The sequence below is a fragment of the Ceratosolen solmsi genome, unplaced genomic scaffold (genome assembly GCF_000503995.2).
Source record: "Ceratosolen solmsi marchali unplaced genomic scaffold, CerSol_1.0 scaffold15, whole genome shotgun sequence".
NCBI lineage: Eukaryota > Metazoa > Arthropoda > Insecta > Hymenoptera > Agaonidae > Ceratosolen > Ceratosolen solmsi.
This window is the reverse complement of record NW_011948434.1, coordinates 1,270,132-1,297,979: the sequence shown is the minus strand read 5'-3', so window position 1 is coordinate 1,297,979 and position 27,848 is coordinate 1,270,132. Positions and strand designations below refer to the sequence as shown.

The 27,848-nt window shown below is 24.2% G+C and overlaps 1 protein-coding gene across 1 annotated transcript in view; it reads left to right on the top strand.

The window, feature by feature from the left end:
* Nucleotides 1-27,848, top strand: part of crp (transcription factor cropped) — a 189,760-nt gene that overhangs the window by 27,827 nt on the left and 134,085 nt on the right. Inside the window, exon 2 of the mRNA XM_011502876.1 lies at nucleotides 5,028-5,370. Within this exon, the coding sequence (XP_011501178.1) occupies nucleotides 5,028-5,370 (343 nt within the window). The remainder of the gene's footprint in view (nucleotides 1-5,027; nucleotides 5,371-27,848) is intronic.

The window sequence follows — 27,848 nt, the reverse complement described above, 5'->3', positions numbered from 1 at the left end:
TGTATTATCTTTATAGTAATATTATAAAATTACAATTAGTTAATTTAATATAATTATTTTTATACTTTATATAGTTAGAAACCTTTATCTTTAAATTGAACATCAATTTATTCATTTGCTACTGGTACAATACTAATTTACATTTTTTAATATCCGTTAATATAAAATCTATTCAACAAATATAGTGTGATATTTGTTGATGTATATGATATAACATGATATAATATATATGATGGATATTATTGTATTGTATCGCATCATATACATGATGTAACAAATATAGTAACAAATAACACATCTAGTATGATATATTATCTAAAGTAATGTTATTTTGTTACGTTTTTTCTTATATTATATAATTAAAGCTTTTAAAGTAGATCTCAAATTTTACTTATTTATCACCATGATATTTATATTAACAAAATTATTTTTTGTATTTTTCATTAAATATTAATTTTTTCGTCAATAGATTGGTAATAACATTTCCAGTATATGTAATAATACAGATTCTTCCTGTATTGATAACCAATGTATGTTTAGTACAACAGACAATCTTGAATTCATATTATTCTATGGAATTATGTGCTTAAGAATTCCAATAATTGAATTTTATACATTTTTTTTAATAAATACAAAGTACATAAAATAAACATTTTATCGAGATATTTAAAAATATATTATATCCCATATTCAAATATATTTATCTTGCTTTATAAGTATCATTTTTTCTTTTTCTGTTGTATCTTATTATTTTGTTTCTCGTGTCAATAAACTGTATGTTATATTTTACTCAACATCGCATTGATCTGGATGGATATTTTGATTTTTGACATTTGTACCTATCAATTTTATACAATGTACTATTTGATTATATCTAATTAATTATGCACAATATTTTATAAAATGTATAAATAGAAAAAGAGTTTTAAAATAGACAATAATATATATTATTGGTAAGTGAAAAAGGAAATCATCCCTTCGAAATAAGGAATTTGAAATATTATATTACGTATTAGATGAATACAAATTTAAAAAACATTTTTTATAAAATAATTTAATTATTCAGCAACATAAATATTAATGAAATTACTTTTTCATGTTATATATTATATTTATCATAGACGCTGCTATAATATTCTTACATTTTATATGATTGAGCTATATTCACTTTCTTAAACATTTTATTAAAGTTCATCCTCTATTAAAATAAGGTTTTGTGAATGCTAATTTTAAAACAATGAAGTTTGTTTTTACTATTATAAATTACGCAATAAATAACTTCTATATTTATTCTTATATTGAATATTTTCTTATATTTAGCAATGGCGGATTTTGAGTAAATAATGTACAAGAAAATATGTAATATTTGAAAGCGTATTAGCTCTTACAAGTCGTATAGAACTTTTAAAATGAATGAACATTCTTCAATGTTTTCTTAATATTAAATATATTTTTCTTTTTTTTTTATTACATCATTATTATTTATTTGAAAATGAATGTTACAATTCATACAATTAAAGCAATTATATCTGCGTAAGCTCATGTTCCTTGAATTTCGTGTACGGGAAAAATGTGATCGTAACCATTGATTTCACTAGTTTTGGTAATCACTCAACACATGTGTGAAATCTAATTGTAGGCATTAAAATCTTTGAAAAAATAATAATTCATTAATCTGAATTGGCAGATGATCCTAAAAATGTTAGATAGTTCATGTATCCGAATATAATGTTAAAAATGTGTGTAAAAATAGTGTAATGAGAATAATGAAATGTATATAAAATGTATGTACCTAATGTAGGTGTTTTTTTTCAATTTGGAAGTAATTTATTTTATTACGATATGAAATTCGATATGGAGTCTTACTTTTAAATGATATTGCTTCTATTTCATAGCGTTAATGTAACTTGATTTTTGTTGATGCATTGCTTGTAATGGGATACAAATAAAGGCTATCATATAAAAATGAAAAGCTATGATAAGATCATTACAATAATGCTTTTAATTCCGTAGTCTATATTTATAAGGTAATTACAGCTGTATCATGTTTGTGCAGTAATTAAATTTAATTAACCAACAACTCCATAGAAACTCAAGAGATATCAAACATAAATTACAATACATTATATTTTGGAAATTGTATTATCTATTGTTCTTATCATAATTGAGAATTAGAATTAAAACACTGATAAAACTTATAGAGTAGAGCAATAAAAAATTAGCATACCGCACTGAAGAAGTGCGAAAGATCACATTCAACAAGATTGCCTTGAAAAATCTATTATTGAACAATAAAAGCAAATAATGTCTCCTACATATTCACTTTACAATGTAATAGTTACTAAAAGCATTAACTTTGTTTGTTCTTATGAAACTCCAGCTAGAATCAAACATCATCGAGAAGCAGAAATACGACGAGATAAAGATTGAGTTACTCAAATATTACTGTTAATAGTATTTTGACTGCAGTAATTGAATTTTATAGATGTATTAGTCAAAAATAATGCCAATTGCTATCACATAAATGAATTATTTCACCGCGCCTACTATTTTGAATGAATAGCAACTCATTATGTAAATTATAGCAATACTATGTAGACCAAAAAAACAAATAGGTTACCATTAGCGAGTAATCTCTTACAATTTGTATAATTTACCTACAAATTAATTATTTGTACATACTTGAATAAATGCTTTGCTTTTTAATCGATTGGATTTCATATTTGAATCGCTATACTTATACAAATTTATGTTTATGCAAAAAATAGAAGATCGCTACAATACTTATTATAGTCGAGAAGTCAGTACTTCACTTTTTTCTAATTCATCATCTCACGATCTATTTAAAACATAATTATTATAGAATTGACGAACCATTTTTTAATTTTTTATATTAGGCATTCATTTTCAAATAAATCTAATATTACAATAAAAGTTTATAAAATTTTGTATATGAGTTTTCTGAAACTATCAAAAATATGAAACAAATTTTTGTGCACGTAACGTAATAAAAACAATAAAATTAATTTTTTTATATTTTAAAGTAATTTTTTTAACAAACAATGCAATAGAAATTAATATTGGAGTATTATAAAAGAAAATATAAATATATCATTGAATTACTGTACAAAATAGTGTATCAAAATATTATTAACGATGAATATAATTCAATATTAAATCAAAATTCATTTTCAATAAGCAACATTTAATTATAGAATTTATTATTGCATAAAATTCAATAACATATATATATATATATATATATATATATTTACTATCTAATTCATATGTATAACATAATAAAATATATAATTATGTATTTAAAATATTGTTTAGACTTGCAAAATTAAATTATATTTTTTTATACAGATTTACTTAAATAAATATCGAGTTTTTACAAAATAGAGTATAAATATATCAAAATCATAAATTCTCATCTTAGATTAAATTCCTTGCATCATAAATAATCAAATTATAAAAATCAAAAGTTTAAAGCCAAGAATTAACTCATTTTCTAAATAAAAAAGAATAATGAAAAATTCAAAGTAAGTAGGACAGAGAGAGAGAGAGAGAGAGAGAGAGAGAGAGAGAGAGAAATAGAATGTGTTCTTGTATCATGCAAAGACAAACGTCGTCGAATTGACATGGAAGATTTGTTAAGGGGATAAACTCTTACTGTACTGTCTCCGAAACTTTGTTGCCTAATGTTGTAAAAGCAATAAATAATGTGCTACTTGGTGTGTCAGTAAAGACATGTATGCATACTTATACACACACACACACACACACACACACACACACACATATATATATACATGAGTATTTTATGATAGAATGTATATAATAGAACAAATTGTATGATATGCTTATATTCATCGTGGTATATCTATGGATTATATTTCTTTTAGCTTATTTATAATAATAATATTTGACAAAAATCCATTAATAATAAAAAGTTATTTTATATTTTAATAGCTTGTAAAACTATACAAAAATATACTTATACCTGTAAAATTTTATTGTAAAGTTTTATTGTATTTTTAAGAGCATAAATGTTTAATACTTGCATTTTACAAATTTATTTCATGTATAAATTTTTTTAATAATTGTGATATCAATTTTACATTATAATTCTAATCATTTTATATTAAATTTTTACAGGAAATAATCTAAAATATTAATGTTAACAGTGTTCGGGCTATTTTAAATAGTTTTATGTTAGTTCTAAAATTTATCTTAAATATATTATTAAGTACAAATTGAATAAATATAAAGATTTGCATACAAATAATAAACATTTGAATGAACGAAATATTTTTATTCAAATAATATGTTCATATGTTGCATGCAAATATAAAATTAAACAAGTCAAATAAAACAAATAATTATTATTTCATTATTTTTTTAATTATATTTTATTATTTTATTATAATTTTACAAATAAATTATATTGTTCCAAAAGGTTTACGAAAATAAATGTTCGAAGTTTTTAATAACAATATGACACTACGTGTTTGAAAAAATGTATGCGCGAATCAATGGAATGTGATAAATTATAAAGTGTAATGGGCAACTTAATATTAATTGATTGTATATAAAAATTAAAAATTTTTAAAACAATCTTCTTTTCCAAGTTAGCTTTAGATTTATTCCTTCAAATAAAACTGCTAATGCATTAAAATATTTGTAATATTTGTAAATTTCTATTCACATTCATAAATATAGAATTATCATTAATTAATTGATATAATTAACTAATAAAATGAACTCACGAAATTTAATTTATAATTTTAACATTAATCGATAATGTAAATGTATACAGATTAATTTATTAATTTAAATATGAATGACAACTTTGTTTAATGATAATATTTTAATTAATAGTAAGTGTACAAAATGAAAAAGAATATCTTTAATATTAACTGATTAACATGATTATTTTACAAGTAATATTATTTCATGGTACTTGATACTCAAATAACAAATGTTCTTTGATTAATTTTGGTCTCGATTTTTAAAACTTACAGCAGCGGCGAGACTGTTGACGAGTGTTCTGGTCTGCCGATTAGCGACTTCGTCGAGGAGCCTGAACATAAACACCAACCGGTGGCCTCTTCCTCCACTCGGCAGCATAAGTCGAGTCGCTCAAGCTTTTCGGGTGGCGGGAGCGGGATCACTCACCAGGGAATTACGCTGAACGGTGCCTCCGGTGTGAATCGTGGTACGTCGCGCAGCCACATGGAGCAAGAGAAACGTATGCGGCGAGAGATCGCCAATAGTAACGAACGCAGACGCATGCAGAGCATTAACGCCGGCTTCCAGTCACTCAGGACCTTACTGCCACACCATGAGGGCGAAAAACTCTCCAAGGTCAGTCACTTTTTTACTGATGGTATTTACTGCCACTAAGCTTTTCGATTTACAAGTACTTATTTATTTAGAGATTATTACTTTTATGTAATACGAGCGAATTGGCTTCTCAATAGTTGCACAAGTATTCAAGAAAAGGTATATATGTCGATCGTGTATTATTATTTTTAAATATCGTGTTTTTATCGTTAATATTTTTATTATTACAACTATTACCATTGTTGTTATTTTTCATTGCCATTTTATTTAGACAGCTAATTACATTTCTTAATTAAAATTGGTTTTTACGCTATTGATGCAAATCTGCCTTAAAAAGTTAAATAAAATTTATATTTTATGAATAATATTATAACCTTGAATGGTAATTTGTATAGTCGAGAATTTTAGTTATTGGTAAACTTTTATTTTAAACGGATAGTTGGATTTTTTCTTATGATATGAAACCTACTAGCCATTCTTCCCTTAGAACTTTCAATCTTGTTAGGTAACTTACCATACGAATATATTATTAAACATAGGCTACATATGTGTACAACAATTATTTTAATCTAAAAAGTTGTACTAATTAAACTACCTTCAAAAAAATATTTATCAGTGTTGAAGGTGGTATTGAATGATTGTAAGTAGCTGATCCTGTGGATAATCTTTTATTATTCTCATGTAATTATTACTTTAGTGGCATTATATTAGAATATCTAATCGCAATCTAAAGTCATGATCTTCGATTACATGAAAGACAGGCTAATGTTGAAAAATGGTATTATTCGACAATCTGATATTTACTTTTTACTTCCAGAGCTTGTAGTTATTTATGAATAAGTACCACGGTTTAACATTTAGTTAATAATATGAATGTATCTGCATGTTTTGTGTGTTTTTTATCGTACAAGATATGAAGTGCGTAATAAACCTTTTTTTCATGCACCGAAATCTTGTACTGCCTTGAATTTATCATAACGTATGTACCGTATGCGTATAGTTACTATAATTATGATTGCGCAGATTCTATGAGGTCGATACACCGCGAGTAATATCATACCAGTCTAATGTTTCTGTGCGCGTACAGAATATTTCTATGCATTACATAAATTTATTAATATAAATGTTAATTTATTAATACTCTTTCTTTTGTTAGTGTCTTATACATAATATAATATTAATTTTCTCGGGCATATTTTTAATTTTATTTATATAGTATAATTGCTATTATATATATGCACATATATTAGAATTTATTCATTATCTTAAATATATGTACAATGGCTTTTCGATTATCGAAGTTTGCTTTAATGGATTCATTGTTTTAAGTGACGATTTAATTGTACCCGAAAATTAATCTGAATCAGTTATGCATTTTTATTTCAGTTTTTATTAACAATCCAGAATAATGTACAATGCAATTTAGTTGAAATAACATTTAAATAAATAAATAATGTTTAATAATGTTCAATAATATTCAATAATTAATTTTAATATTTATATGAATTTATATGTGTGCGTACACGCATGTTTATTTAGGTGCTTCCTGGGGCATATAATAAAGAACCTGATACTACAACTTGATTTAATTTATTTTACTTTCGATTTTTTGTATTTTACAGATCTTTATTTTTAAAAAATGTCGATATCTCTCATACTCTCTTTACTTCATTTTATATTTAAAGTGTGTTTATAATGGTGATGAAAAAAATTAATTTACAAAGTTTTGTATTGTATTTTGTATTGTTGTATATTTTATTGCCATATTATTTTCTAAAACATACGTTACAGCATTATCATATTATAATATTTAAAAATATATAGTATATTACTATAATATTAGTAATGGAAAAATAATTAAATAATTTTAAAAATTATATAAATGAATTTATATAATACATATAATATAATATATATAAAAATATTTATTGGAATTTTATTTGTCAAGAATAAAGCAAACATTAAACTCGTCGGATTGATCAATTTTTTTATTTTGCAAACTTTAAATATACATCAATAATAATAATCCAATAAACATCAATGAAGAGAGAGATCGAGAGAGTGAGAAGAAACAAAAGAGATCCGTCCGTATTGTGATAAAAAGGAATATTGACCTTTATAATAGTGTAAGCTTTGATTAGCATTTAGAGCATAAACATATCATGCGGATATGAGATATGTAAACCTTCTTTGCTTCTTATGTAATTCTCTTCTATTTGTAATTAATTGCTTGGAATCAATTTTTATAATTACTTTTTTTTCTTTTGTTTTAGCTGTAGTTCAGCATGATTCTCTTTCGATCAAATCTATTCAATAGCAATGCTTATATCGCTATTTGTAATAAGCAAGAGTAAATAAAAAAAAAGAAGAGACAGACATTAAAATTTATGGAAGAAAACATAAAAACTGAGAATTAAATTAATTAATGGTTAGCTAGCTATACAGAGTGGTACCGAGTAGTATCAATTCATTTTATCAAATAAATTTAACTAAATTTTCATAACATGAATATAATATAATTTTACTTATAATATTCAAATACCAAATAATATTTTTAATATATTTGCATATATATTCAAATTCAGAAATATATTTTATAAATGTTAGAAACTTGAGTAAAATAGCTGAGACTTAAATGATTTCTCATTTTAAATATTGCTTAAAATTATATCTTTTTAAACACAGTTTTTATACCTAAAAGTTAATCTGATCAACAGAAGATATATACGTTAGAAAGTTTTAGAATCATAATTCTCCTGTGGATAAGATAAGTGTACGTTTCGATGGTTATTGTAGATAAAGAATACAATTATATCTTATTTGAACTATTCTTTTTTAATTTACTAGACGAAAGAACGAAAGAATATACGATCGTTGATTTATTTCATATAAGTTACAAACTTCAAAACATTAACATAAAGAGTTCAGTATGTTAATTGAGAATCAATTTAGCATTCTCAAATAGTCGCTTCCTTATTGGAAAATAATAGAAAAACGTCCCTTTCATTAATACAAATCCTTATGTAAATATTTAAACAGTATATCCACCATTAGTTAAAGTGAATCCTTGTTGTCTCAATATGAAAGTTGTAATTGTTTACTTTTTCATTATACAATCTCAACGATTCTGTGAATGAATAAAAGGTAGAAAGTACAGAGATAAGCAGAGAAATTAAAATGTCGGAAAGGCAAGTATATGGTATATTTTAAGCATTATACGGGTGATGTTAGTCGTTCTCTATCTCTTTCTCTCATAAACTCTTAGTATAAACTCAAGCAACAATATACCGACATACGAACATAAATTTATTTCCTACGTTGCAAAGCACTTCATAGATAAGATTTTTTTATGTGCATTTATACATTAATGACTCATACCTCTTGCTTAAAATTATTTTCAGTTTATAGTGTTACTGTTTGAATAGTTATTGTACTTGTGGTAATACATTATCTTAAGTATATAGTTTACTTTTTAAAGCTTTTCATGAGATGTATTTTTATCTTCCAAACATTGCAAGGGATATTTGTAAATTATAACTTTGAATAATATATTATTAGTTTTTATGTCGTCGATCCTCTTAATTCACACATACATAAATAAATCTGTTAACATTTTTAAATATCTGAATTTTAGTTTGTTTGAAATAACCTACAGATAATTACTATTAAATTTAAAAACATTAATATTGCTAGAAACGAGCTGCTAAAAATATGACTAGGCTAGAATATTATCGAAGTGGAAATAAATTGTAAGCTAATTTTTTATTTATGTTCGATATTATAATAAGTAGAATACTATATATAATAAATAAGTTTTTATGAAAACGCAAATACGTATATCACATGAATAATAACACACAGCAGTGAATCGGTGAGTCTTGTTCAAGGGAAGGTAGAAGATGAACAGGTTAGCACTTCTTGCCTACATTCCTTAACCTTACTAGAATCGTATTATTGTTCACGGATAAATATTATATTCTACGTAGGCACGTGGCCGTTATGTGACATAAAGTAAGCCTTGTCGGCCATTCATACCTTGATATTGTCGTCGTGCAAAAGCCGAACTTCACACAAATACGATTCTGGAAAAGCGTAGGAGGCGGCGTTTTTGCGGTATTAGTCAAGGCTTGGTTTGACGATTCGATTGAGTGAAGCTTTTCACTTAGACTGCCAACTCCTTATTGCTAATAGGGAGGGGGCGTCTCTTGCGATTAGTAATCGCTTGTCTTTCTGTTTATTTAAAAACGTTTTCTTTATTTAAATTCATTTATTTTACAAATTATTGGAAATATGTTTAATTTTAGTTAGCAAGGTGCGTTTTCTTTGTAGATATAATTATTGTAAAATGTAGAAAACAACTATATTGCTTACTTATATCTACGACTTTGGTATAATAGTAAATTTTTTCTAAATGCATATATAACTTTTACTTTGCATCTGTTTAAACAATGTGTCATTATTGAAAATAAATATACCTTTCAAATTATATTATATAAGTGACGACTTAAAAATATCATCACTAAACAATTATCAGTTTTATAAGAGTATGTAAAAAATTCTTTTAATTTAAATAATTATGGCGCTTAATTATAATCAGATTGAACTTTGAATACAATAATAAATACATTAGTTTCTCAATGATAAAAATTGTTTATTTCTTATATAATATGATTATTCATAATATATCTAAAATATCCTGCATCAGAGTAAGTCTAAGATTAGTTTATTGAGCAGATTTGTTACAATAAACAATATTTTTATATATTTATATACACATAAGCAAATCTAAAATTATAATATGAAAATGCCCGCCTTCCTGGTAAATATCCATCCTCATATACACGCACGCGTATGCGAACACAATTTATCTATCTATCTATCCATCTATCTCAAGAAATATTCGCTTAATCTTATCCTAATCTCTGATTTATATATTTAATATAGTGGAAGATCAGACACGTTTGCGGAATTTATATAACAGTGATCGACTTTCTCGTAGCTTTTATGATATAATGGATGACCAATCAAAGAATTTTCTAATTCTTGAATGACAAGTTCCAATTAATATTAATATTGACAAATTCCGAATAATGTGATCTGATGTGCAGAGTTGTGTTACTGACATGTAAATGCAATGCTTTTGCGTGTTTCCATTTCTATAGATGCAGAATACTTATAGTTGTGAATAATAAGTATATTTGAGGTTCGTTCAATGACATAACATGGAATAAAAACGACAATAATGTTTGTATATCTTAGGGATCAAGCTTTTAAATGAAAAAAAAAAGTATAAAAATCGTAAAAGTAAAAATAATAATACTATTACAAAATGTTACTGCATACACAATAACTTATTACAATAATAAAATAATTCTTTTATGAAGATTGTTTTAGCATATTTTAACAATTTTGATTACTTGTTTTCATAAATAACAAGCGAATAACCAAGGTGTATGACACCATGAATCAAAGTTTTATTGATATTTGTCTACAATATGTTAAACAAAAATGATTAAGACTAAATGTTGAAATATCATCACTTATTATTCAAAATAAAATTGAAGTTATTTAAGTACAACACTTTCAATAATTGTTAAAAGTTCCGTTTATGTTTGTATGAAAATAGTATGTCAATGATTAATTAGTTGGTAGTTTTTCAGTAATTAATCAATAATTAAGCATTATATGACGTATGAGCATCTTTCTTTTTTTCTGTACTTATTATAGTCTTCCTATCGTATCTTATGCGACTTGCATCTTATATACGCAGTCATAGTTGATGGCTTACATATCAATTGAGTAAAATCATTAGTTACTAACGTAGGATATAAGAACTTCGATTGTTATCATCTTTTACATCATAAATATGCTAACGAATATCTTATTTAGAATATACATTTCAGTACACCTTTTTTCGTACAATAAAAATTTCAGGTTGATGTTTTCCTATTTTATATAGGTATTAATGATTTTTTACGATTTATAATTTGTCCTTACTTGCTTTAAAAGTATTAAAAATAAATATAATTTAATAAAATAATATAATTTAAATATAATTTAAGTAATTAAAAATGATTTAATATTCTTATTTTGATTACAATTTATCATTATAAACTGATATTAATTTATATAAAAAAGTTATTAAAAAATATATTTTCATTTTATAATGTATAACAATTATTTTTTTTAATTAAATGAATTTCCGATTCAAATTACGTTGGCAGAAATTAGTAAAAGCGATTATGCGCAATTATGTGAGGGCATGGCTTACAGGCAAACATTGTAAAATCGCACATAATGAAAATCTGCTGTACGCATACAAAAAGTTTCTAATAGAGAAATAACATTTAAGAAATTGATAAAGTGGGATAACAGAAAAATACGAAAAACACTGATTTTATGTACGTGTCGTGTACACGTACGCGAGCATGAGCTGTTAAGTACAACCTTCATAATGCAATATTTCGAGAAACAGTTGCAACATTTTTTTTTGTTCTCACACATTTTCGATTTTCAGTTTTTGATATCTTATAAATTCTATTCAAACTGTCCTTTCTTTCAACCTCCCACCTTCCGCTGGATCTCCTCTCTTTTGATAGCCTCACTTGATCTGTCATATTTACGTCCTTATTTAATTTTTTTCTCTAATATTCATATCTTTCTTTTTTGATAATAATTTTCTTGATTTTTGAACATTAATAAATAATAATAAATAAATAAATAAAAAATAAATAATAAATAAATAAATAATAATAATTAAATAAATAAATAATAATAAATAAATAAATAAATAAATAATAAATAAATGAACTACATAGGAATACAATACTTCCATTAAGCGTATTAACTTTTTAAGCTTTACGTTTGTTTTAATAGATTTATATTTTTCAACTGTACTACACTATTATTATGAAGCTTTGCTTTTATTCTGTCTTTTGGTCATTTATAAATAATAGTTATAATCCACGTTTCGTAATGCTGTCTGATTAAGTATTTTTGGTAATTCGTATAAACATTAGAATCAAGCAATTTAACTTTTTAGGAAAGCTTTTGATTAAACATTTAATATACAAAATATCTAAAAGTAAATTAAAAACATAATCAGTTGATTGAGTAACATGGTTTTACATAATTTAAGGATAAAAACATATTCATTAAATATGACTGAGCTCTGCTTTTTCTAATAAGTGGAATTATGAAAATTTACGTCCATGAAAATGATTGCATTTGTAATACGGACTTTCTAAAGACTTACTTTCAAAGTTACTTACTTCATAGATAAAATATAAAAAATATATTCATATTATGAGTCGCAGGTTAATATAATCTATAAAACTATCGTATAGGTATCAATTCGTTGCGATGATAAAAATAAAAGAAATAATTTTTCTTATCTTTATTGAAATATTTTAGAAAAAAATTTTTTAAAGTATATTTTAATTTTTAACATTTATGTTTTTAAAAAACATTTTCTTAATATCCTGTAAAAGTATTAATAATATTTCCGTTGCATTTTATTTATAAATGTTGGATAATTTTAGGATATTTATATGAATATTTAGATTATTCTCTAAAATTTTGTTATGTCTGTTTTATAGAGGAAAGCTTAAAATAATTATTGAACTATTTTCAACTTAAATGTAGTATAGAATATAGTGACTTTGCTTTTATGTTTATTCGTTAAAAGTACGAATATTAAAGTGCTATGCTAGAACTGAGAATCGTTTATAAATAATAATAGAACGAGTGAGTAAAAACCCATAAAAAATTTATGAATCATTGAAAGATTAATAACACGTTGAACTCAATTGAAAATAATTATCGTCGGATTTGCATTGTGTTGTAAAATTTTGTGAACTTATATTAACATCTTAAAGTTTTCGATTAAATTATTATAAAATATTCAAAATAACAATATAGGATCTGGATAATGGCGATTAGAAATTATATAACTTAAATTAAACTATCATTACCATTAAAATACTGATTATAATATATTCAATTAATTTATTAAAATATTAGTGAGAATATATATTTTTATTAATATTCAATTTCAACAATTTTTTTAAATAAAATAATGTATATGTATTCATTGTTAATATTTTTAAATTGATCAATGTAAGTTTTTTTGAAAAATAAAATAAATAAAGGCTCTGATAACACTTTCTCAAATAACTATTTCTTTTAATTATTTTCAATTCATGTGACAATATTTAACACGAAGTACTCGTATGTATTGAAAGTGTTTCACTAAAAAAAATTTGCTTCCACTTATATTTATTGCTTTGAAAAAAGTTGTAATACCGTGTAGACTATCTTTACCTTTTTTAAATTTGTATTTCAACTTTCGACACTGCAACTGTGAGGTGTACGCGTGCATTCGATTCGTGTAGATACAACAATCTCGTTTACCGCAACAATCCGGTTGTAAAGAAAGCAGACGTATAAGTGTGCATTTTGTTGTTGACCATAAGTCTAAAATAATGCGGCCACTATCGTTGTTGTAATTTTAAATGTATTATAACGTATGAAGTGAAGATCGAATCGGGGATGAAAGGTAGAAAAAGATGTGTGTAAAACAAGATATGACAAAGGTAAGAAATACACAGGATAAATTAAACAGAAACTGCGAGTAGAGGAGCCGAAGAAAATAACAGGGTAATAGAGAATGACGAGCGAATGAAGCATGAATGTAAACAAAAAAGAAAGAAACATGAACTGATTAATTAAATTTAGTTTGCGCATCTGTTGGATTGAAAACTATTAATATTGCCATATTTAAACAACTACCTATTAATATAATTTTGATATTTATTATAAATCAATATTATAATAATTTTTTTTTTTAAATAATATTTGATTCTTTTTTAATAAAATGGAATAAAAATAGTTCAAATAAATGAAAAGTTGGTTTGACCAAAAATGGATTGATCAAATACAAGTTAGTGGGAGTAACTTAAAAAATGCAATGCATTAACTATATTATTTATAGAAATATTTATTATTAAAAATTCCGTTTAGATTTAAGTTTTAATAAAAATTTTTCTCGGTCTTTTTGCGTCTGATACAATAGAAGCCTCGTGGAATTTAATGATAAAATTTTGGCAAGCTGAAGAATAAAGTTGAACAACATAGACCCATTTTTACTCAACGTATTCCTGTTTATTTAAGATGTAATGAAGTAAGAGTGTATCAGTATACCATTCCATTTTTGCGTATAGATGAGATACGTATATTAAATATTAGTAATAGAGTATATTAAAACCCTTGCTTACTCTTCTTTTATGATCTTTTTCGCTTTTATTCGTCTTGTTTTGCATGTTTCCATGGGTGTGATATTATTACAATGTAGGCGTTTGTACTTTTTCCACATACATATGTTTTTAAATAATTTTGAATTAGTTTCTTTATTTGATGCATTATTCCTATCATGATTATACATGTTGTCATTTCTGCGTACATTGTTATACAAACTATCTACAGTATTATTTTCAAACAGATATTTTCCTTATACAAGTGTTGCTTCTTTTTTGGGACGATATTGAGTGTACCGTTCAGTTCGATTTGTTTAATGTATATTTTTATTAAAATTACAGCTCGCGGTTATATAGTTTTTATATAGTTATTATCTTTATATTTATATAATAAAAAATAATAATACTATATTAATTATTAAATTTTTTTTAAATAATTACTTGTTTTGCATAATATTATAATAATTTTAAAGTTAATATAAATTAACTATTTACCAATTTAAAGAAAAATTTCTCTCAATTGATTCATTAACATCATTTACTTTAGAAATTTGAATACTATTCATTCAAACAATTAAAAAATTTGCTGTTATATTAATAATAATAATATTAATAATAATAATACTAATAATGAGTGTATAAAGACAAATAGTTGGATATAGACTTAATTACACTTTTATTATCATACATTGATATATTCATTATTATTATTTACTTATGAAATACATAGGTATGATAAAGGTAAAAAGAAATTGAAAAAGAAATTAATTTTCAATTTGTAATATAAATTGTATATACATGTATACTTGTAGCTCGAATATTAAAGTATTACTAATAAAAAGTTTTGTATATTTATAAAATAATTGTATTTAATTTATATTTAAGATTTAAATTTATTGTATATTGTCTGTTTATATATTCGACACAAATATTTAATTAAAGATTATATTAATGAATATTTAATTATGCCTTTTATGATTTATTACAATTATTATATAATGCATATTTTATACGTTTAAAAATACTTAAAATAAAGAAAATTGTATAAGAAATTGCTTGCTTAAGTTTTTGTCTGAAAAAAATTAATTATTTTTAACAAATACAAATTATCGATGACTGTTTTCTGACAGTCAGTTAGTATTTTTTTCTTTTGTACTCTCGAACATTGACCTTCTATCATTGAGTGAGATGATCTGTTGAGAGCAGAGAGAGAGAGAGAGAGAGAGAGAGAGAGAGAGAGAAAGAGAGTGAGGGAGAGTGAGAGAGGGGGGGGGTAAAGAAAAAACAGGCCACACACGAGTGATTAAGTGTCGTAAATATAATGTTGCAATGGACGATCGATGACATAACCAATCCAAGCGTGCATGTATAACTTCAACATTGAGAGAATTCAGAGGAAACGGCAAAACTTATTACGGTTTAGCGAATATTCTATCATTTTGAATAATTAACATACTACTAGCTTTTACACTGATTTATATATATATATATATATATATATATATATATATATATATACAATTTATAATTAAATTCGTGCTTTATTGTTTTTTCATATTTTATTTTAGAATGCAAAAGTGCGCATATACATAAATATATATAAATCCATGTATGATGCTTTGTCTTTGTAAAAAAAAATGAAAAGGTAATTTTAAATTTTGTTATTTTATATTTAAGCTTTTCATTGGAAGTGTTTATCGATTTCTCAAAATATTGATATTTATGTTAACTTGTCAGCATATTTTCAACTTATTCAGGTTGAAAGTATATGAACTTGCAAATTAAATTTATTCTTTAAGACTTTAACATTACTTTGGTTAATATAACTTCCATATTTTGTAATAAAAGTAATTTAATGAGAAAAAACTTTGTATAATTTAGTTTACTTTCATATAATTGGAAGACTTATCAGCTTCATTTAAAGAAAATATTTTGTGATTATTAGTGTATTACCTTATGCATGGTTTATCAGTTATTTTATATTTAGACGGTGAAAGATATTATAAAATAAAAATATTTGTTTGTATTTAATAATTTAATAAATTCTGTATTATTTATAACGTTCTTGGTTTCATTTTATTTAAATTTCTGTGTTTGTTAAAATATGAAATTAATAATCTGTTTGAATATTTTCTTTTCTTTTATAGAAAGTAATATATCATATAAAGGAGTTTCTAGTAATATGTTTTAATTTTTACAGAAAATGAAAAGAATTAATATAGATTAATATTGTGCAATATTGGAGTTTCGTACTATGCCATCAGTATCTTAATTTTTGAACCAAGTAGTTTCATACATATATAAAAGTATCATTGAGTTTATATTTATTAAAAATATAGATTTTAATGTGAAATACTTTTTTTTCTGTTTCTGATCTTATATTATATTTTGGAACGTTTGATATATTCATTGCTAAATATAACTATACAACTCGATGCTCTGATATATTTTTACATAATTACATGAATGCATTTTATTCAAAATTATTTTCATGGTCATTTGAAAAGAATTTTTTATTTTTGCGGTCGTACTTTTTATATTTTTACTATTTTACTTCATCATTTAATAACGTAAGGTATACGTACGTATGCACAGCATATATATGAACAACATACATGCATCCATGCACACATGCATGCATATTGAATGAACATTTTTGATATTTTCTTTAATGATACTACAAATTAATCGATACATTTACAAGTCTATAAAAATGTGATATAATTAAATATTTTTAATGCAAAACAAAGCAAGACAGAACAAAAAAAAAACAAGACAAAACAAAACAACAACAAACAAAGCAACTAAAGTAAAATTTTTGAAAAATGAAATTTAACTAGAACCTTGAATGCCACAGGTTTGTAGTAATTCTGACAATATTTTTTGCGTCATCGCTACACTTGTCGTTAATTTTTATATGCCATTTTCCCTACTTGGCACCCCATTTGCTTCGTATACATAAAATACAGTGGAAAGACAAGGACTCACGCTTGAATGATTGCATAATAAAGAAAGCACCAGCGCGCAACCAGGCGAAACTCGAGAAGGTCATTGTTCTTGTACATGATCGATGCGATTTGTTTTTAAACCTTGTCTTAGCGCTTACACAATTCTTTGAGCTCAAACAGAGCTTATGTTTCAAATTCAGTAGTCTTACGTTGAGTACAAACGGTAAGATGAAGCAGATTATTTTTTTAATGCACTGCTAACATGTCTGCAGTGGAACAAGTAGAAAAAATGTAATATCATTACTAAAAAATAAATAAATATTAATGCTTCATAGGAACCTTAATGAATTAAACATTAATGAATAATTTTTTCATATGTAATTGCTTAAGTATAGATGAAATTTAGCTTGTGTCGTTTTAGATAAACTTTGTTATCATTAGCGATTTAGGTATACGCGTACGATTATTTTTACATAGCAAACTACCAGCTATTGTCTTACTTGTTTCTACACCCCTTTCTTACAGTCTATCTCTCCTTCTTCCGCTCATTTTATCCTTCATCAAAATTCCTACAGCGAACCAGATGAGAAATTCATTCAATGTATTTAAATATATAATAATAAACAAGAGAATAAACGAGAGAATGATATATAAAATATTTCATTTATAATTACGTAAGTAGATTTTAAGATAATTGTAAAAACAAGTTCAAGATTTTAATTGCAAATTTTTATTTGAAATTTTTTTGACAGTAATGTATTACATATAAAGTCTTTCATATAAATCTTTGTTACTTATTTGTTTTAGAAAAAGCATACATCTTATAAATGTAACAGAACAATTTATAAACTTAAAATTCACATTATGATTTATTATATATATATTTTTAATATTATTTTAAAATATTCTATAATAATAATTGATGCATAAAGTCATTATGAATTTAAAAATAATTGAAAGTAATACTTATTTTTTAAAAACATATTTTAAGTACTCCATTAATGTTTTATAGAAATTTTTTAAATTTATTTAAAGCCTTAGCCATTTTTTATTCTATTGTGGTAACTTTATGGTTTCTTTCTTTTACGTCTTACTCTCTTTTCATTTGAAAATCCTTTTCATTTGAAAATCATTTTCATGACTTCGCAGTATTTCATTCTTTCGACTTTTTAATTTTTTTTCATCGTTTTTGCACTTCTCTATTTTTTTTATTGTTTCTTGAATATGGTTTAATTATATATTTTACAAGTTATATTTACTTTAAAAACTTCACATATATTTTAAAGTATGAACGACTGACATTTTATTTAGAAACTATATATGAGTTTGTCTGCAATTAAATAAATATTTGTAGTTATTCAGTAAGAAAAGAGGATATTTTAATAAAGAATCATTTTGAAATATTTCTTTATTAAAATATATTCTTTATTAAGAATATTATTTATAGTATACAATAAATATAATAATGTCTGATGTTTTTTACTCATTAACAAAAATCTATAGTTTCTATTGATTCTAAGCAGCCACGTAAACTATGAAATAAAATTTGTTCGATATATTTTACAAGCTTAGAATGTATAATGAAGAAAAAAATGAATAGTGTAACAATATCAAATTTGGGAGAATACAGTTGTTTTATATTGACGAACACAAATCGAATGATTATAAATATGTGTGCGCATATATATGTTAATATTATAATTAAGAATATTATAATTAAGAATATTTATTTTATTTCATAATTTTTTTATAAAATAGGAAGGAAAACATTCCCATTGCTAGTATCTGTGACTATTCGTCAAAGTGAAATCCGTCAAAATGGTATCTTTTGTTGATTTTTGATCACGTAAAAGAGCAAAAACGCGATCACTCGTCGTTCTTTTCGATAAACAGTTTTCATAACATTAAAATATGAAGCAGCTAGGGTCGGTAAGCTGCAGTAATATCGATAGGAGCAATAGGAGTAATAGCGGCGATGTTGAGTATTGGTAAAGCAAAAGATGGTAAAAGCAGTCGTAAAAACCTCGCGTCCATCATTGTCAAGCGCTTTATTCTCGCTGAGCGAATAACGCGACGCAACACCAGGGTACATTATGTGTGCACTACTGTCTATGCCGATGCATTCTGCTTCGGTAATTTATGAGCGAATCGTAAATCGATGGCACAGGAATATAACGAGTGTGCTGGCTCCAAGAACGCTAGTGAATGAACTTTATGGACTGGTTTTAAGTTGATGTTTGATACTTGGACAGCTCGCCTTTTTTGAACCATCAAAACATTTAAAAATTAGGACTCTTGCTTTTAATTTTTTCACGGTATGATGAGATTCTAATATTTTTATCAAATGACTTTATATTTGAGAGGAAAGTTACCAGTTTTCTTTAAATACTGGATTTAGTTAAAGTTTTAGTTGAAGATATTCATATATAAAATTACGGATTGAATTTGAGTATAGGTAAGAACAAGATGTTTTATAATGAGCTATCAAGAAGATTGAAAAATGAAATTTCAAAGTGTATTAGTTCCGTAACGAACGATGTCCAACTCCTTTCTCTTAAATTTTGATTTAAATGTTCACCGTAAATTTTTAGAAAAGTTGATCATAGTAGGCATAAACTGGCCGTGTTGACGTTAGATAGTAAATACATGTAAGTGAATAAAATACTTCATATATAAAGATCAACAAAAAGTAAATTTCGCGAGTGTCCATTAAATAATGAAAATAACAAATAATGGAATGAAAATGCAAGTGCGTAATATAACTTTGTGTTTAGATATAGTAAACATACGGATCGAATAAGAGATTCTATTATGTAATACAAAATATTTATTTAAGTCGACATCTTGGAGTACTATCTGACATATTAGCTAAAAAACCTTATTACCTAAACAATGTTCTCGAATTATTACAAATTCGTTTTTTAAATAAATTGAATGTACTAAAATATATCTTTAAATGCTTACAGTATTTTTTTATTTTTGTATTGATAAATTTTGTTATTAATCTTATCAAACATCAATCACTTATAGAAAATTCACAATAGAAAATCCACATTCATTTATTTCTCAATTCAAATTATGTTCCAAGTCTTAATATTCAAAAAAACTATTTTTGCAAGTACACTAAAAATAATATTACATTTAGTTATTTTTTCTAAGATATTTATTTCAATGAAGCGCAGTGAACGCAAAAGTCAAACCAATGTCGCTGTATATTTAAATACTTTAGCCTAATTTTATGTTAATATTATATATTAATATGTTTGAGTAATTGTTTATTGTGTTAGAAATGATGCGCGATCACACAATGAATCCCTGTTTATTAAGTTATACAAAAGGCTTACGTAATAATTAGCTTTAAAATACCTCATATAGAATTGAAATTTATAATACTAAAGGTTATTTTTATTATTATTAATATTAATACTTTAATATTAAATATTAAATAAATATTGCTCGATAAATATTCGGCAAACATTAATTAATTATCAGGAACAAAAATAAGAAAATAACTAAATAATAAAAATTATCATTAAAGTAGTACAAACTTGACTGGCTTTGTTTTAATGGCATATGATTAATTGAACCAGTGCAATTTTCTTGGTTGAAAAATAAAATCAAAGACGCCATAAATACAACGAATATTTGTTTCTTACGTATATAATAATGACTTATAAATCAAGAAAAATATATTTCATAAAATTTAAGTTCAATGACCGATGATACCGAGAGTATTGCGGATATATGCGTAAACATTGTTTGGATTCAGACGAGAAACTTTCTCACAATTTAAATCGAGTCTAAAGCTAGGCCAAATCGTGAGTTTTCTGAGATTTATGAACATCCGATAAGGAATAGTTTCTCTCTTTGTTTTTCTGCGATGCAACGTTTTCTCTTCATCTCATTCCCGGTTGGCTGTACTTTTGAAACATTCATAAAATGATTGATTATAAATTATGTGGTATTTTACCATGCGTTTCTTAATATTTTTAAGTAAAGAGACTCGAGTTCATTACCGTTTATCTTGATTGTTGGCTTACATTGATATTGTAGATAATTAGTAAGTAGTAGCTAATTTTTTTTTTCATTTTCTTTTATAATTAATTAGGAATAAAAATTTACTAAATTATAACGATAATATGTATAATAATCGATATTTTATTCTAACGTGTATCGAATTGTTATTGATGAGTTATTACTTATATGTGATTACACAGATAAAAATGCTTTTAAAAAGGGTGTGGGAGGGGCATGACTAAAATTAGTTAGTTTTAAAATATTTTACTAAAACTTCTTGTAAATTATCAGTGCGCTTCGAAATGTATATTTATTTTTAATCAAAAAACTCATATACTTAAAATAAAGAGAAAGAAAAAAAATTTGTATTGTTTAAAATGCGAAGTATGTTCATAAATTTGTATCTTTTATGATTTTTCACTGTTTTGTATTAATAATATTTTGTAATAATAATGTAGAAAATAATAATAACAATAGTAATCTATTATTGTTAATAAAATAGAACTTAAGATCAATATTTTAGTTATGTTTAGAGGAAATCATTTAATCTACTGCACTAGTTGACATACATTTGAATATAATCATAATCACATATAATTTTATAATTACAATCGTTCGGAGTATTAAATATATAAACGCTTATATCGTTTTAGAGGAATACTATTATCTCAAACATCACAGTGGTATTTATATAGTGTCTTTACACGAACCACGGTTAATTTTAAAATAATTTATTCTTCTTCTGCCATATAATCGTTTTATTGTAATGTTATGTTTCTGGACATATTTTTATTATTAAACTATGAAAGTAAATTGGATTAATATACAAAACTTCTTAATAATGCTCTTAAAATTTACTATCTGTCAATGTTACTTATTATTTAACTAGAATAGTTACACACACATTTTCAATATCATTAAAAAATCATCAAGGAATTATTGATTTATCGTTTTTAGTGTCAGTATTACGAATTAAAAATAACAATTTCAAATATTTCACAAGCTCTCACAGCATTGGAGCGATGGTACATGGTGGCGACTCGTTCTTACCTTTGTAAGGTGAGCGAACTCAGCATTACATAATGCATAAATATAATGTTATATCAACCAATTCTCACAAGAGTTCGATTAACTTATTGATAGGTCGCTTTGTTTTTCCTGATCTCTCACCTTATCTTAATAACTGTTCCTTCGTTGTTAATTTCCGTCGAGGTTTGAAATTTTTTTTATCGACCGTATTTGTTTCTCTTTGCAAACTATGACTTGAGAATAGCTAATTATATTCTTAATCAATGCTTATATATACTGAAAAATATAGAAGTGATTTCAGAATATTTAAGGTCTAGAATATTATCTGCAAGTTTTACATTTGATAAGACTACACGTAAAATACACGTTTCAAGCGCTTATTTAGAAAACACAATTTACAATGATTATACAAATCGTGTTTTTTATTGCTTTAAGAACCGTTTTTTTTTAATCAGAAAAATCTTTAATATGTTATATTCAAACGTTACATGTGTTGACGACGTGAACGTTTATTTCTTTTTGATAATATTATTAATTATGGAATAAATTGATTTTTATTTACATACTGTGGTTAATAAGTAAAAATAAACATAATTAATAATAAAAAAATCAACTTTATAAAACATATTTTAAATATATAATTTTAATAAATTGATTTGCGAGTTATTATTCAACCGCTAAACGCTTATATATACAAGAAATTTTGAACGAATAAATATTCGATTATAATGATAGCATTTAAGGGATAATTAATAAAACAGTTTTAAACTTATTTTTTATTGGGGTTGCAATAAATTATTCATTCTTAATAAGATAAATTCCTTTTTCTTATAAAAACTTTTTACTTTTTTACTGAATGATAGACCTTTTTTTCATCAATAAAAGAAAAAAGAGAAAAAGAAAACGCATGATACTGGAGGAAATGATTTATTAATAAAATATACGTAATTGCTTATAATCAATGATTTTTTCTATGTAAATTTTATGTATATACCTAAAATGCAAAATTTTCTTACAATACATATTTAATATGTCTTTAAGAAGGTTCAATCGTATTAATATATTGAGTGGATTATTTTGAGATTAGTATTTATTTTTAAAGTATAGTATAGTAAATATTTTAGAATGTATTTACTTTCGAACATGTTAGTTGCAGAATATCAATTTTTAATTTACATATATATGTAATTTTATTATAATAACAATATTAGTATACTTAGTCAAGTAAATTATTTATTTATAAGATATATATATATATATATATATATATATAATAAAAAATCGTTTAATTTTCAAAAGTACAGTATTAATTTTATGTATTGATAAATTATTGTGTGTAATTAGTTTGCGTCATTGGAGTTCTTGACATCAATAGGTTTCCTAATTAATTTCTTGAATTTAACGTGTTAATTTGTACGCAGAAGGTATACACTTCCAGAAAATGATTGTATGTTTCTGTTTTTACATCACAAATATATTATTGGAAAAATGTCAGTAGATACATTAATATCGCGAACCGCAAAAGAATTTATTTACGACATTGATCAATCATCAAATCGGGTATACAAAATTCTTATTACACAAGCAAATTTTTAATATAATATTTCATTTTACATTCACATTTTTTTCTGTATATTTGTCTAATTTCTTAAACCACTCTCCACGTTTAATTAAAATGAAAATCCTTTTCTGTTAATTTTTATTTTAAACCTTTTTATGGGTTATAAACACTAATAAAAACTGTTAATTAATAATTTATAAGTTTCAGAAATCAAATTTTTATAAACAAACAAGTTAATTAATTATAAAATGTTTGGTGTAATCATTTTTTGATTCGAATTCAATAATAGATTATTTAATATTCTTTTTTAAACACCTAATATCAATTCTTTATATTTATTGTATTAACGATAATTTAATAATAGTACTTTTACATATTATCGATAAACGAGTAAAGAATTTTTTACATTTTATTCTATAAGAGGGACTCTTAACGACCAAGGAAAGAATTAAATTAAATTAATATTGTTATGGCATTTATATTTTTTTTTATGAAATTGTAAGTAGTTATTCTGCATGTTTTAAATAATTTTTTTTTCTATCTTTTAAGTAAACAAAAACTATATTACCATTTTAACAAATACAGTAAATAATCTTTTGTTATTTTTAGCATATTTATTTTTAAATTATAAATATGCATGAAATTTCTTTTTATAATTAAATAAATATAATTTTTACGTATTTAAAAATTACAAGATTAAAACAAATACTTGATAAAATACTCTTTTGATCAAATTTTAAACTTTTAAAACGATAAAAATTATTATTTCAGAATAATTTTTAAAACATCTAATTAATTCAAATGAATTATTTAAATATGACAATATTTATGTAATATTGAAAATTTTCAAATCGTTATAGCAATAATATATTCCCATGCCTAAATCAAATTTATTTATAACTGTAAATAATATTTATAAAAATTAGAAAAAAGACATTATAAGCTCACAAGGAATTAATCATTCTTTCATATATATACGTTAAAGTCAACTATTAATTAGCTAGTTATATATTTGTTATAATATATAAAAAGACATAGAGATATGTGAAAGAAAGGGAGAGAATTAAACATCGGTAATAGATGGGCAGATATTCACTGGTAGAGCAAAGAGAGAAAAAGAAGCATGTATAAAGAGGAATGAAAGACAACATCAGTGGTCGAGGAAGTCTAAGAATCAGGAATAGAATATGTTAAATTTTCTTGACTCAATTCGGTGATGTATCTCGTTTTCTTGTTCTCGCTCCATTTTAGAGTTCGTATTAATTTTATATTATGTATATATAATAAATAAACTTCTCATTCTTATTGAATGACTTTCGTTACTGTTTTAATTTTTTTTATGTATATCTTCAAGTATATATGTGGGGAACGAGTGTTTAATACTTTAATGATTTTTAGGATATATGTAAATATGTATTGCCTTATATATATATTGATAATAAATAATTTCTGGAATAAGTTATTCAGTTGTCATGATTGATAAATTTAAAATAGCTCTTCTGAAATAAATATTTACTAAAATCATACAACGACATTACAGTATCCGTGATAAATGTTTACCCATTCCTAAATTATTATTTGATCATAATTCAGTTTATTTTATTTATTTTTCGTGAACATGTACGTTAACGTAAATAGTACTTTTATATAAATCACAGAAATTCTAGAACTGATTATATTTTTCACATATTTGGAGTAGAAAATCTGAAATTTTAAATAATGGATTAACTACTTTGAAACATCGATATTGAGTAAAGAGTGATACATGTTAATGGTATTCATATTTAGAAATAGAATTTTAAAAATTTAAGAAATTCGTAATTTTAGAACGATTATAAAAAAAACTAGAAATCATTTTGACCAAATTCGTTAAAATAAGAGTACGATATAAGAGTTCTTTTTTTTAAATTACTTTTAATAACAATGAATGTGGAATCGTTTTTAGGTATCAGTAAGATACTGTATACTGGAAGTTCCAGTATCAACAAATTCCTGCAAAGAACGGGGAAAAATAAAGAAAAAATAAAAGAAACTTTGCCTAGCATAAAATCAATTTTGTATTTTTATTGTACTAAATTCTGATAGCTTCATGCGCTGTTCATCTTCATCCTAAAAATACTACTGGTCATTGTTCCTATTACAAAGTGTCGATAACATTTTTAAAATAAAGTATATATTGAATAAAAAAATCTTTTACTTTACTATGAAAGCTGCGATGAAATAAGAATAAAAATAAGGAATAGAAATATGAAAAACACATTTAGCTTACATTTTAAATAATTGAATGAGTTAACTAATTTTTAAAAAATCTATGATTATAGTTAATAAAATTTTTATAAGGAACAAACAATAGTAATCGATTGTTCAAAAATAAATTAATTATATAGGAAATATTATTGCTTTACAAAGTGGATTAGTAAAGTGATAATTTATAAAGTGGAGTATTACAATACAACTGCATTGGATGATTTTTGCTACGCAAAAGGGAAAAGTTTCTTCGTAAAGAATAGTGTAATAGATTTTAACTAATTCAATAGTTTATAATCTGTCTTACCTCAAGTGCATTCCATAATTATGTAAAATACATGTTGAAAATAAAGAATGTCAATTTAAAAATTTAACCGAGCAACTATATTTTTAGAAAATTTTTTCAAAAATCTAGTGAATCAACAAACCTAATTCTGAAATATATAAAACAATAATTATAAATAAATCTTATTGAATAATAAAAGAAATCTATTCTTTATGATATTTTGAAACGTTAAAAAAAACTTCTTCATATCTTATATTATAGTTTTTTTTTTTACAAAAATGATAGTTACATAAAATTTTTAAAGTTTTCATTTAATTACCATATAATTAATTTGGTTTGAGTATATTATATAATAATTTAGTATTTTCATTACATTAATACTAATTCGTTTCAGTTTTATTATTGGCTGTAAATATTTATTAGATTACTTATATGTATTTCTTGCAAATTGTACCGATATTTTAATTAATTTTGTTTTATGAATACTCATATTTTAATACGAGTTATCTTGAACTATCAAATATTATAGCTATAGAAGGCACGATTATGAGTAAAATTTTAAATATATTTTATATGTTTTAAAAACTTATTTACACACATATTTATAAATGATCGGTCACTGAGACCTCAGCATTGACTAGAACGGAATGATCAGTGCAAGAATTCCATGTTTCTAAAGGGAATTATTGTTGGTTTAGTTAAGATTGCTGTATTAATTTTCATTAACAACGTCTGATTCTCATATTATTAAATTATGTATATAACACCTTATAATTGTATTTACTCTTTTTCATTTTGTACATATTTTTTCCTGTACAATATAAGTCTTTTTTAATTCCGCAATTAGGAATAATATATTTTAATACCTTTTTTAACGGCATGTACTGTAATTTGAATGGATGTATTATTTCAAATTAATTTTATTGTTGTTTTGTTATATCATAACTTTTTTTGTATGTTATTTTAAAATTATATTTTGTTATATATAACAATGTTTGCATTTACACTACATTTACACATATACATTTACCCTGCATTTTCACAGCATTTACATGCTGAACTAATACTAAAGGCGATCTTATTAATTAAATTATACCTGTTATAAACCTGATGTTTTCCAAATTATACATTTCACTTTTGTTTGATACCATATTTGA